At 36.8% G+C, this 14,780-nt stretch overlaps 1 protein-coding gene across 1 annotated transcript; it reads right to left on the bottom strand.

The window, feature by feature from the left end:
* Positions 1 to 3,602: 3,602 nt before the first annotated feature.
* Positions 3,603 to 12,358, bottom strand: LOC110739300 (homeobox protein LUMINIDEPENDENS-like). The gene is made up of 13 exons (XM_021919765.1): positions 11,923 to 12,358; positions 11,735 to 11,762; positions 11,349 to 11,479; positions 10,906 to 11,252; positions 10,716 to 10,809; positions 10,544 to 10,637; positions 9,788 to 9,911; positions 9,650 to 9,701; positions 9,514 to 9,557; positions 9,327 to 9,415; positions 8,707 to 9,102; positions 5,568 to 6,160; positions 3,603 to 4,781 (listed from the first exon to the last, which is right to left on the bottom strand). Exons 1-13 carry the CDS (start codon positions 12,094 to 12,096, stop codon positions 4,026 to 4,028), a joined length of 2,922 nt encoding a protein of 973 aa, XP_021775457.1. The 5' UTR covers positions 12,097 to 12,358; the 3' UTR covers positions 3,603 to 4,025.
* Between the last annotated feature and the right edge of the window lie 2,422 nt (positions 12,359 to 14,780).

Genomic DNA, 14,780 nt, shown 5'->3' with positions numbered 1-14,780 from the left:
CGAAATGACCTGACCCGGCCCATACTCGACCCGACCCGAAATTGCCCCGACCCGTACCCGACCCAAACCACCCATTTGCCAGGTCTAGTGGTAACTGGGTTCATGATTAAGATGGAATTTGTGGGATTATTCTTGACTATTTTTCGCAGTTATTTTGTACTCCTCAGAGCCAAGGCTATCCTCAGGATTTCAACTGGACTAATCTAAATCTTCCTCAGCTCTCGAAGAATGCCAAAAAGGATCTTATGATTCCGATTTCGGCAGACGAAATAAAACGGGCTATGTTTCGGATTGACGATTCCAAAACTCCTGGTTCTGACGGTTTTACTTCTGCTTTTTTCAAGTCTCATTGGCATGTAGTCGGACCTTCAGTTATTTTTGCTGTGCAATATTTCTTCCTCCATGGTCATATGCTTCAGGAATGGAACCGTACCTTTATTGTTCTTATTCCCAAGGTGGACCACCTGCAATATCCTTCTCAGTTTTGTCCAATCAGGTTATGCAATGTTATATATAAATGCATTGCAAAGTGTATTGCTTTTCGAATTAGGAAGGTATTATCTTCCCTGGTTTCGGACTTTCAGAATGCATTTGTACCTAATCGACTTATGTCTGATAATGGTCTCATTGCGCATGAACTACTTGCCTACATGAACAACGCGAAGGGTCATACTCTCTCAGCGGCTTTGAAACTCGATATGAATAAAGCTTATAATAGAGTCAGCTGGCAATTTTTGTGGTAAGTTCTTCAAGCTTTTGGTTTCCCACCGTACTGGGTACATATCATTCAGCAATGTGTTTCCACGGTTTCCTATCAGATATTAGTTAATGGAAATCCCACCAAGGTCTTTTGACCCGCCTGTGGTCTTCGTCAGGGAGATCCTTCATCTTCTTACTAGTTTGTCCTTTGTATGGAAATTTTTTCAGCCATGATCCACAAAGCCATTTCACATTTGTTCTTTGCTGATGACTCCCTTCTTTTCTTCCAGCCTTCTCCCAAGCATGTGATGAAATTCTATAGGTTGTTCAGGGTTTTTTTGTTATTTCGGGCCAGATGATTAATCTGCAGAAGTCCTTTGTCAAGTTCAACCCTAATACTACTAAAGGCTATCGTGATTATTTATCTTCAGTCTTGGGTTTAAAGTTTCAAACCTCCCTAGATTCTTACCTAGGCCTTTCAATGGATGTTGGCAGAAGTAAATGTAAAGTTGTCCAACCCCTCATCGTTAAAGTGGCTAGCCGCTTAAATAGCTTTGCCTCTCTTCATCTTTCAGCAGCGGCTAAACTAGTGGTCGTCAATTCTATTTTTGTGGCCTCCCTCAACCATGTCCTGTCAATTTTCAAGATCCCTACCACGACCACTGATAAAATTAATAATCTTTTGGTCCGGTTTTGGTGGAAGTCTAATCCCCATTCCAAAGGTCTTGCGTTGATCCCCTCTTCCCTTCTCTTTACGCCTAAAGGTTTAGGCGGGCCAGGTCTCAGACACCTAGGTCTCTTTAATTCTGCATTACTAGCTAAGCAAGCCTGGAGAGTTATGTAGAATCCCCAGTTGCTGGTTTCGTGAGTTTTTTAGGCCAGATACCCATTGCTCCTGAATTACCACTCCCACGGCCGCATCACTCGTCCTTCATGGGGCTGTAAAAGTTTGTTAGAAGGTTTTAAGACACTCCAATTGGGGCTTAGTTGGAAGGTAGGAAATAGTTCTTAGGTTTGTATTCTATAGGATTCTTGGGTGTCGGGGACGTCTGTGCAATTCAAGGAATCCATTGCTGGATCGGTTCGCCCGACTCTGGTTTCTTCTCTTACCCAAATTCTAATTCTTGGGACTCTACTTTAGTTCACTTGTTATTTACTCCATCCACTGCTGTCAAGATTCTGAGCTTTGAACGCCCCGTGCATCCTATGGATGATTTTGTTTACTGGAATTTCACTAGAGATGGAGCGTTCTCAACAAAATCAGGCTATGCAACTTTGATCCAACATTCGGGTGTGTTTACTCAAGTTGCCGCTTCTATCTCATCCTTATGGTGGAAAAAGCTTTGGGCATTATGGAAACTTTTTGTTTGGAAATTGCTCCATGACGCGCTTCCTATTGCTTCTAGTGTAAAGACTAAGGGTATTCCCGTTGATCCTTCTTGTTCCTTTGTCATCTCAGTCATGAAACTGTTGATCATCTCTTTTTACATTGTTCGTTTACTCGCCGCCTTTGGGTTTGTGGTCCATTGGGTATTTGAATTGATGATAATTCCCTCCCTGCCTTTCCCCTTTGGTAAACTTCCTTACTTAATTCAGTTATCAAGCTCAGAGATTGGTTGGGTTTAGACTTGATCCCCTCCTTCACCTGGGCAGTTTGGGCTTTTAGGAAGAACATTAGGTTTCAAGACTCACAATGGTCACCAACAGCTGTCTTTCAGATTGCTCACGAGTGGTATATGCGTAGTACGTCAACAAAGGAAAATTCTATGCCAATGGATAGTGCCATTCCTCCTGATTTTAGGTCTCAGTTGTTCTCCCTTTCCCTTTAAAGTAGCAGCATTGCTTTCCCTACGGTGGATCTTATTGTGGATGGGGCCTGGGATTCTAAAGACTACAAGGCAGGCGCGGATTGGTGTTTTTATGGGACAGGTAGTACTATCTGCTTAGGGGGTGGTGCTCGAGCGTGCTTTGCTCTCTCAGTTGTTCAAGCTGAGCTACTTGCCTGCCTCTTTGCTTTACGCATGGCTCGCCAGCGAGGATTTACATGTTTGCTAACTCGTACCGACTGTGTGGCTACTTTGACTTCTCTTCGAGAAAATGGTACCAGAGACATTTCGACGGCTTGGATCCAACAGTAGATTATAGACATCCTTCCAGCCTTTACTGTTTGCCAAATTTTGAAGGTCTCCCGTGAACATGTTTTGTCTGCTCATCATCTTGCAACCTCGGCTAGGAAGCGTTAGCTTCTTTGTTTCTTTTTTTAGTTGTTTCTTTGTGAATGATCCTTTGTCAAAAAAAAAAAAAAAAAAAAAAAAAAAAAAAAAAAAAAAAAAAAAAAAAAAAAAAACTAGCTTTCCCTTCAACTTATGAATTTTAAGTGTAAAAGAAGGATAATTCCATCATCTTGTTGCCAGGTGTTCAAACAGTTAAGAACTTGGTTTTTTATTGTTGTTGCACAAATATCAAAGCAACTTAATTTTCCAATTGCTACTCCCTCTACCTTATTTTTTTGGAAAATGATTTTGGTACACTAAAAATGATTTTGACACACCACTATGAGAGAACATAGTTTTCTATGTTCTTTTCACATAAGGATATGCCAAAATCAATTTCCTATTTTTTGGCCCCGTTGTAAATAGTTGAGTCAAACTTTGAAAACTTTGACCATATATATCCATTAATCTATAAGTAATAATATAGTCAAGTGAGGTCTTAATGAATTCATCTTATTGTATATTTTATTAATATCTAATTTTTATAATTTTTACACATATAGAAATGGAGCTATATACATTATAAGACGCGTCATGTGTAAATAAATTAGGAACAGTTTTAGAAATACAATGCCAGAAGCCCAGAAGCTCAAATTAGTCATAGTTCTCTAGATAATCAATAAAAGGCAATTTGATACGAAAGTCCATCCTTTTTGCTTTCCTTGTTTAACATCAAACAAATATTGGGCTTTGGTCAGCTTGTTTAACTTCCCTTTCTTTTTCTTTTTTTTTTTTTTTTTTTTTTTTTGATGTACTGTATTTAGTTGATTATTTCATTGCACAAAATTCAGCAGTCTCTTTACGTAAAAATGTCGAATATCACACTTTCTCTACAAGAATATGAAACGGGTTGTGTTAAAAGTCTCAAGACTTCCTAATCAAATGGAATTGCCATATTAGAAATGTGTTTTCGGATCCGTGGTCGAGGGTCCATGACTCTAAACTGTCAAACAAAATCTGCTCTCATCCGAACTTTTCCAGGTACCTTTGGTATAACAAGAATAGCCAACCTATGCACAGAATAACAAAGCCATACAAGCCAATACAAAGTCGTTATCGCCTCCGGTCACCACTATTCCAACGCCGATTAACACTACCACCACCACGCCAATTTTGGTTCCTACTAAGCCTATCAGGAGGTCCATATCTTTCCCTTTGCTCAGGGTAACTCCACCCGTGGCCATGATGATGCTCGGGTGGGTACCTTGCTGGGCCAGGACTATTCTCTGGACTCCAAGATTCATATCCTTTATGACCACCCATGTGGTAATCATTCCTCTCCCGTACGGGGCCTAGTTGACTGCCCGCCATAGTCGGATTATATACATTTTGACTTACATGATTAGAGAAAGGCGTGTGAGACAAACCATGCCTACCATGCCTAGCTTTTACCACTCCCGTGTTACTACCTTCAGAAATCAGATACTGCTCTGTTAGATGATGTGGATGTGGATGTGGATGTGGATGTGGATGTGAATGTGCATGTGCGTGTGCATGCATTTGTGACTGTGAAAGTGCAGGTGATGGCCGGGAATATGAAGGCATTGGTGGGTTTTGATTCAGGACAGGGGGGAAATATGTCGGTTGATACTCGGGTATGAGAGTTTGAGAAGGATGGTGCTGAGGCAATGATGTGATTACAGCAGATGCTGTTGACAGAAACTGGGGCTGCAAGCCGCAGTTATTCTGAGGCCTATCTGAAGTAACAACAGCAGCTGTAACTACTGGAAAGACTGCCATAGTATCCTGAACTCCCATAGCACGTCGGGAAAACGGATTCTTTGCAGCCTCTGTTGTTGTCCATCCACTCTGCAAATTTATGTAAAACATACAATCTTAGTATATATCACTCTCGAAATACATTTATGCAAGTAATATATAGAAATTTAATCAAGAATATTAGGCAAATTTGGGAATAATCATTCACATTTAATGAATTTCCATACTACCATAATTGGGTAGCCATTATATTTCAAAAAAAAAAAAAAAAACAAAATTAAATAAAATTAAATAAAATTCCATACTAAAATTTGTGCACCCGCCAACACTAAAGCCAACTACCAGAGATTAATATCAAAATTTCTGTTTACTATTCGCATTTTAATTGACAGATTTATTATTCTTTGTGCTGATGGGACAGCTAGATTTTGATGTTCAATGTTTAAGAATTTGCCAACTCCGTTAGTCCGTTAGTTTTGTCCCTTAATAATTAGGATCTTATAAAAGGTAAGATATATATATATATATATATATATATATATATATATATATATATATATATATATATATAAAAGCAGAGCTTGCCCAGGAAAAATAATTATTAATAATAAATTAAAGAAAAAGAAAAAGAAAAAAAAAACAGTTTTTTTCTTTTATTTTAGATGGAAAATAATGAGATGAACGTGGTCTTAACTAATTATATCTAAGCACAAAAAGAGCTAGGTGAAGGCATATAAATTAGATTGTTTGTAACAAGATGAAAAAAGACATTTTGAGGTGGATTAATGCCCAGAACAAGTTAATAATTAAATAGTCAAAATCCATTGCAAGATAGAGATGCGAGAGTATAGTGATATAAATACAATTTTCACGCACCGGACCAGGATTGGTGGAAGGCGACGGGGAGGGAAGAGAAACTTCAAATCTGCTAGGTGGGGTGGGAGATGGAAGAGAGACTTCAACATTCCTGGTAGGAGTAGGAGTTGGCGAAGGAAGAGAAACTTCAACTTTCACTTCCTCAGGCTTCTCAACAGCTTGCCCATTTAACAATGCTGCCCCTCCATTCGACTTAAGCAAGTCAAGGAGTTTCACAGTATCCTCACTTGACAGCCCGCTGGCTTGACCAGAAGTCAGGGCAAAAACTAATTCTGGGTTTTTAAGCAGAACTGCTAGGAGCTCAAGATCAGGCTCAGCCTGTGAAGAGGTGGAGGGATCAACTGGAGCAACTGTGGGATTTTGACTTTCAACTGAAGTAACTGCCGTATCTGCGTCAGGCAACTGCTCAATGGGGATTTCTGGGGTTAAGGTATCATCATAGTCCATCTCAATATCCCATGGCTCCTTCGGGTTTGGTGGGACATCTTGAAGCGTTCGATATGTAGTTTCCTTTTCCCGGTGGATTCGGTTCCTCTGAACCTCCATTTCTTTGCTGCTTTCTCCACTGCCAATTTCTGCCACGTGATGAACTTCTGCAGGAACGGATAAAACAACAGAGCATCACTGTTACCATGAATTCACTCGATAGGCTTTAAATAATCCATATAGAAAAAATAAGCTGCATATAGACCAACTATGTAACGCAAGATTCAATCAAAAAAACTGATTTACAAAACAGTGCCCAAAATCATCATATATACCAAGAGGAACTAGTCGCTGCAGCATTACCACTGACCTAATAAAACTGAACGTCTGAATTAGTAGTTGACTTGTTTATACATTTTGAAAAGATTTAACTTTTTACTAACGTTAAATTATTCTTATTAATTTATTTTACCTATTCGCAGTCTCCCCTTCTCTTCTTTCCTCCATTATTTTGTGTTACAGTTGACATACATTTTTTATTTTATTATTTGTTTTATATTTGTAGATTTACCACATTTGCCCTGCAGAAGCTTTGCTCCATACACCTCTGTAAAGAATTTTCTCAGGGATATATCTCATCAGAAAGCTTGGAGTACTAAATCAGTTCCAGGCTATATTCTGCGCGCACAGCATTGACATTGTTATTGTCATCAACGCAAGTTATAGGTGATTTTTTGGTAGAAAAATGACTGTCAAATCTACTGGTAGTCATTCAATTGTGACAACCTTACTGATAGTAGACAATTTGGCCACCAAAAGTTGCCTCTCAAAAATTTACATGACAAGGCCTCAGAAGACAAGTGTTAGTTCAGTCACCAGTCTTCATTTGTCTGTCAAAAAACAATACAATGATGACACTAGGCTAATCACCAAATTCTGTAACATTGAAATAAAATGAAGGTTTGCTTAGAGTAAAGCAAAACGTAAGCCTCAAATTAGGCTCCCAAAGCATCATATCATTGTACGATAAAAAAAGTTCAGACAATGAGAAAGTCATTGGAAATATTGCCTGCAAATACAAGGAGGCTGCTGACAAGGAAGTTTGAATCTTTAAAATAAATGGCATGAAACTGTTAATGAGATCACAAGTTCCCATCTGTTGCCTTTTTATGATTTCTGCTTTAGGAGGGTAAAAGGGGAAATAGGAGCAACATTGGAAGGACTCACACCATAATTATATACAATATGTTCAGCCCATCTTTAATGGTGAGAGCAATTGAGTCGCATTACATAATCCATAGAAACATTCAAACTGTTGATAGTACCATAATTAGGTCACAACACTCTTAACAGTTGTTAACACATGAAGTGAACCAATCATTAATACTTTGTACAACATGCACCAGTTTATGCGTTCATGTAATACGTATACACTCCCATATATCCTATAGTAAATATGATTATCACTACCGATTGTAACTTTTAAAATGCTACTTTAGTAACAATTAATAATAATAATAATAATAATAATAATAATAATAATAATAATAATAATAATAATAATAATAATAATAATAATAATAATAATAATAGTAGTAATAATAATAATAATAATAATAATAAAAAATAAAAAAAAAACCCACTTATTTTAGGTCCAACTTATCTCATCAGATCTTAATTCCTACCTACGCTATTAGAAATCCTATAAATTCTGTAGGGAATCCACCGCAGATCCCTTATACTATTGGATATCTGAATCTCACCTTTCACCCTACACAATACTTTTAAAACCAAATTAGCTTCAAATCACAACCTACAAAAATGAGTGAACTATATTTAAATTCACAAGGAAAAAAAAAAAGTAAAAAAAATTGCATATCAATTACAGGAAAGTAGGCACCTATAATCTCAGACTGATTTTGTTTTATTTCTCAACATATCAAAACTTAGGCAGCCCATTGAAATATATGAACCTTGTAAAAATAGATTTGTTCCACAAAAGTTTAATCCAGCATTTGAGGGGGCATTTTTACCCATGCATTTGGTTTATAGTGTTTAATAAGACAAACATTATTTACTTTAACAATTGTCTTCCAACAAATAATAACTTTAAGACAAATCATGTGTTGTTACATCATGAAGCACAGCAATTTTGTGATAAATTGATGGTAATGCTCTTTGACAATCAAAACAAATTTCGGGAATAAATTTCAGACACTAATTCATTGCAACATCAATTGTTAGTACATCTTTCCCCAAGCAACACACACAAAAGGGATAGCAAGGCAAATGTTAGGATTGCAACCAATAAGGGCTGGTGGGGAGATCAGATGAGTTTTCATTCTACAATTCTATGAACTATAATTTTGAGGAGGGGAAAAAAGCCTTTGTAAATAATTCTCTGCACTGAGTACTCCAATGACTGTACCATGTTCTATACATCATAAATAGTGCTACAACTAAAATCTACAGAAAACCTACGACTAAATCACAGATAGATTTTTGCCTTTGATTATATAGAATCATGGGAATAGAGAATTGTAAAACCATTGTTTCTCATCTGAAAGAGTTTCCCAGATGACCAATATGACGATCCTTATATCCTTAATTGAAGAAATTCTTAAACAGTTACTGTCCAACAATGAGTGCCATTTGAGATATGATCTGAAAAGGAAATAAAAGAATCCTACAACAAAACTTGAAGAAACTGTACCTGGGGGTGCCAACCAAGGGATTTGAACCCTCCGGCACTTTTCTAGCAAAGATTCTTTCTGGTCAAACGCTGGCTTCTGTTCGGGAACAAATTCCACCTGTTTAATACTACTCTTTGGGGGAAGCAACCTTGCTTTTTTTTGCGCTTCAAGCTTGGGACGAAGATAAGCTTCTGATGCTGAAAGCAAATCATTAGTGAGTAAAGAAGGTTTCTTGGGACCTTCGGTTTTCCTTTTGCTGCTCTGCATAAATTGAGCACGCATTTTTGCCTTCTGTATTTCATCAGCTGTAATAGGACGCCTTTGATTGGCAGCCACTGCTTTTATGGGCTGACTATTACTAGCTGCTTTTTGGCCTGGTTGTTCAACAAGCTGAACCTTTCTGCGTTCTTTATTATCTGTAGAATAGCTAAGGAATGTCTAAATCATCTAAATAACACATGCTTAACTGGACTTGCTACTCACGATACTTGAAACTGTTATTGAGCATAATCATGACAGGATTCTTACTGTCAAGAGTGTCAACCCTACATCACATAGCTCCCTTATAACAATGTTTCGAAAGAATGCTAGAATATAACTGTTTAAAAAAAAAAAAAAAAAAAAAAAAGTAAAAGGATACGAGCAGCCGATGTCCCCAACATGAGCTTCTTATTAGATTCATCTGAAGATGCTGTGAGCAGCTTCATTGTTTCTATAGTTTCCACTTTCCTAAAAAAACACCATATGTCAGTCCAGTCAATCTTTTAAAAAATGTAGAAGAGTTGGGCTAATCAGGAGGAAGTTAGTTAAATGCACAATCTAATTACCTGGTATCATCTGGACCCAGATATGAGGTAACTAACATGTCATCCTGTTGAAATGGAAATAAGCAATAAACATGTCAAAAAAAGTACATGAGCAACCTTTGAAGCAAGCAACAATTCTTATTTACTTAATACTCACAGAAGCATCAACAGAAGACTGCCATGAATAATCTCCAACAAGTTCACCAAACCTAAACACAATTTATGTTCCACATTATAGAACGGATAAAGCAATATAAAACAAGTGATATTTTTGAAGCTAATGCAGGAAGCATGCCTTTGAGTCAGGTCTGTATCTTGCTCAGTGGCAGCTCTAATGCCATTAGATTTCTTTAACGCTTGGCTTTTGACAAACATTTTGCTCCACTTTGACAGGAGAACTCTTGCCCTGTTTGAGATATCTGATCTTCAAATCAGATTAATAAGAATTGAAAAGAACAGGAAGCAGTGCAAAAAAAAATTTAAAGCACACAAGAAAAATATCAAAGCAGAATTCTACAAAAGTTACAAAAAACACAAAAGTTAAGACACAAGAATATGATACATATGCACTTGTAAAAAATGATGTATATTCTCTCTCCCATTCACCGAACAAAATATTCAATTGAAAGACTTCTGTAATTAAATACAATAGTTAAACCAATCAAATTGTAAGAAAAGTAATACTCCAATTATACTAGGTGCGCATGTAGCCTTGTCGTTACTCATTACTTCATTACACATGCCAATAAGAAAAAATTAATACCCAGAACCCCAACACCCAATCTTGCTACCAGATTCTGAGCAACAAAAATTTACCCCAACTCACTCCTTAATGCTTGAGTATTGGAAATTCAACACATACAAGGAAAACCATCATCGTTAAACACACACACCCAAAAAAAAACACTTAATAGTCACCATGTTAACAATCTTAACATAGCAACTTGATGATGATACTAATTATGCTTCCATTCATACACACTATAATGCCATTTTGCAGGAATTATAAAAGCAGCATCAGCAGGGAGTCAATAGGAAGAGAAGCACAAACCTGGTACTCGGTAGAACCGTAATTTGTTGACACCTTGGAGTATTGCTGACATGTGAGCAGGGAGAGCTTTATTCAAGGGCAAATGACAAAGAACCTACATAATAGCACATAAGCACATTAGTTTAACCTCTAACAAGAAACCAGAGAGGTCTGTAACAACATAAAATTAGACCTTGAGAACAGCAGAAATAACACTCGTTTGCTCTTCCGTAGCAGCTTGACTCAACCAAGTAGCCAGAATCATGACACCACCTTTCATCAAAAACCTACAGCCATACACAAAAGAGCAGCTTAGCCACTACAGAACTATGAAAAATTCAAACACAAAGGTCCTATGTAGCTGTTGGTTGATAAGCAATTACCAGCACAAGACTGTAGGATTTTCTATCTGCAAGATCCATTCCATCAATTTCACCTGACCAGAAAAGGTTTCTTCTTTACACATAGAGCTGAAAATATTTTCAACAAAATCTTTTTCAGACTCGCCTAGTCCTGGCAAACCTTCATCCTGGTTTGAACAAGAAGGTGCTTCCTCAACATCAGGACCAACGGAGCTCAGCGGAGTAGTCTCTATGGGCAGCATAAGGTCAGAATCAGCAGATATACTATCTTGTAGTTCCTTGTTACCATTTTCCCTAATCGCTCTTTCTCTAGATAACCGTACCAATTTCCTCACTCTAGACCGCTGACTAGCAAAATACTCCCTCACCTATTATTGCAGTAAATAACACCGATCACAATCAAATCGTTCCGTCTCAATAAATGCAGCTTACTCAGTGTTAATACAAATTCCATTAGACGATACCTGCGTAACTGTTAGTCCAAAAAGAGCACCAATCTCCCGAGATTCCTTTTTACTGATAGCATCTTTCATCGAAAATACTGCTTGCATATATTGCAAAGCCTTCGGATTTAACAAATCTCGAGGCCTTTTTCCTGTAACAAGGTTTCAAATTTCACATTAACAATGTACAATCGGTATAAACTTCATACATAGTTGCAACACTACTAAGATAACACGGTACAGTGATCACAAATCGAAATGCTTAACAAATTACTCTTCAACAAACAATTAACTCAAACAAATACACACATTCAACAAATGTTTGAATGATACGAATACGAATAAAGATTAATCACATTAAAATCAACAATACTAACAATAAAAAGAGAGAAGGTCACAAAACTTACCAATATTTATAGAGAGAGCACCAGCTGCCTGCATTCACACACACAAAATAAAATCATAAAAAAAAAAAAAAAAAAAAATGAACGCATCTAAATATCCAATTCAAATTCTAGGGTTCATAAATTTCCCCAAAATAAACAAAAAAAAAAAAAAAAAAAAAAAAAAAAAAAAAAAAGGAGAGAGAAAGAACCATTTCTTGAGAAAGAGGGTTAACACCAGTGAGTTTGCATTGAGTGACGACGATGTTGCGCAGTTGATCGATCTGAGTATGGAAAAGCTGCTTCTGTAATTCCATTCCCTTCTGAACCGACTCCATGGAAGATCCAATATCAATTTCTGATGGATAATCCTTCAAAACCTCCATTTCAACAACTTTGGGGAAATCAAGAGTTTAATTTTTCTTTGAGCTTAGATTTGTGAAGATTTGATGGATTGCAGACATCGAATTTCTTGGAAGATGAAAAATATTAGGGTTTTTGCTCGACTGTTTTAGGGCAGGTAATTCGCTCTCTGTATGTAGTTTGGTGGGATGTACACGATTTCTTCGAGGGGGTTGCTAGGAGAAATAATTAGGCAAGAGAGTGCACGAAACTTTACCTTCGTAATCCGTATGAGGATTGACAAATTTCCCTCCGCTTATAAAAATTCGACTCACCTCGTTCTTACACGGTCACCCATGCATCGGGATGACAATTCAATCTGATTTCAATTCAAATTCGACCTATCTGAAGAAAAAAGTCTGAATCCGATAAAATAGATCTGGATCTGAATAGGAGGCTGGTCGGACTTGGACCCTGCGAAAAGTCCGACCAAGTCCGAGTCCGAGTATGAGGATATAATGCTTTATAACTTGGGACAATTGCTTGCTTGTTTGTAGCAAATTTTGTCATGTAAATTAATAAATAATTAAGTATGTTATGTTTAGACTTTATACCCTATGGTTTTCCTAATATTTTACGCACCAATATGATATAAGAAATAAAGTTTATTAGGGACAATACAAGTAATTATAGGTAAATCATACATTACAACAACAACAACAAACAAACAAACAAACAAACAAACAAACAAACAAACAAACAAAAAGAAAGCATTCAGACCATTTGAAGGTCCGAATAAACGGACCGGATTCAGATCCTAAAATTACGAGTCGGATCATACTCGAACTCGGATTTTTCGGATTCGGATCCGAGTCCAGGGTCCGTTTACTAAACGGATTGGATTCAGATTTAGCCGCTTCCGACCCGAATCCAATTCGTTGTCATTCCTACCCATGCGCATCTTTAATCTAAGTATTTAGTAGAATACTTAATGAACACATTTTTTTTTTTGGTGAGAATGAGATAAACGAATACGAAGTATATTAAGATATGTCCTTCTCGGGACATTTGGCATATGAACATGAGAAATTGTAGTTTGGAAATTAATAAGTTTATATCGCAAAGAAATTACATCATTGCCCTAACTAATATCGTTCCCTTCCCTCCTCCCCTTTCTCATTAATGGCAATATGGTTATTTTATCTCTCTCAATTCTCTTCGATTTCTAAGCCTCTGCAGTTATATCTTCAAAGAACAAGGCGTTTCATATGGAATGGAGATGAGGAGAGGCAAAGAATTCACCTTATCGCTTGAGAAACCTACAAATACAATGAGAGATTGGGATGGAGATGAGTCCTTACTAAACTGAATGTCTTACGGTAAAAAGTTCTTAGAAGCAAGCATTGCAAAGATAGATGCAATATCGATATGTTTGAAACCAAGGAAAACATGTCCAATGTGTGGCTAGGGATCGCGGAGAATGCTCACAACATTAGCAAAGGTGGGAGAACAATAGTAAGTGATGGCTCAAACTCTATTTTTTGGGACCACATTTGGGCATGGTCAAAGACTCTTAGAGAACTTGCAATTACAGTTATCCCTAAAAATATTGAAGGTGCTACAATAGCTAAAATGTGGGATGAAGAAGAAGGGTGGAAGTGTTGTACCCATTTTTTGACTAATTTAGATTGAAAGTCAGAATCTCGCTTAAGTCGATAATTTGACTAGATAAAAAGATATTAGAGTCACCACTCTATTTTTGCCCGAATAAAGACGATATTTTATAAGGTCATTTCCAAATAGAAAATGACATTAACTCCATTAGGTGAGACACTGTATCATAATGATCTTGTGAAATTAAAGATCTAGGTACGGGGTATAAGTTAGGAAGATCGAACGTCTAGAACTCATCTCTTCCTCTGTTCTAAAGACCAGACCCTTACTAATACGTTGTTAATTGGTTATGGTTATTCACTTACTATTTTCTTAAACTAATGCACAAAAATACTTAAATTTCCACATTGTCAATCACATTCAAATACAAAATATAAAAAAAAATGAACCTTACGATATATGGTAGGTTTAAGCATTAAAGTTTCCCTACGTACCACTCTCGGATCAAAATCCTACGTAGTTCTAGCGAATGTACATCTAAACATGGTAAAAAAATTTCATACAAAGTTTTGAAAAGTTTTTTTAGGGGGGGGGGGGTCGATCCATATAGGATCATTTGAATGAAACTGAGCAATCTTGCTTTCAAGGTGGAGGTCAATCTATCAAGGTTGAGGAAGCCACTAGAATTATAGTGACACCATAAGGGCTTATTTGAGGAGAATTATGTTTATATAAGATGCGTTTTGGTTTTGCTTTTGGATTGACCAATTTCTGAAGATAAAAAAAAATATTGTATGGGCTTGTTAATATGCTTAAGTTGAGATTAAATGGCATTTTGTTTGATACGAATCGAGAGGAATATGAAAGGGAATGTGTTGATATTGTATGAAATTGACCTATGCAAAATGGACACTCTATATGGCCTAAATCCAAATGATAAGTAGTGAATTAAAAATTTTGATCATGTTAGATTACAAGAATGATCTATCAGAGGTAATGAAAATCATTGATAAGTCCTAATTTGTACACATTTTTTTTTTTTCGAAATACCAAACTGTTCGGACAACATGTTTTTTTTTTCGCAATTTCCAAATTTAATTTGGTTTTTTTTTTT

The sequence above is a fragment of the Chenopodium quinoa genome, unplaced genomic scaffold (genome assembly GCF_001683475.1).
Source record: "Chenopodium quinoa cultivar QQ74 unplaced genomic scaffold, ASM168347v1, whole genome shotgun sequence".
Classification (NCBI taxonomy): Eukaryota; Viridiplantae; Streptophyta; class Magnoliopsida; order Caryophyllales; family Amaranthaceae; genus Chenopodium; species Chenopodium quinoa.
This window is presented reverse-complemented; position numbering and strand designations above follow the sequence as displayed.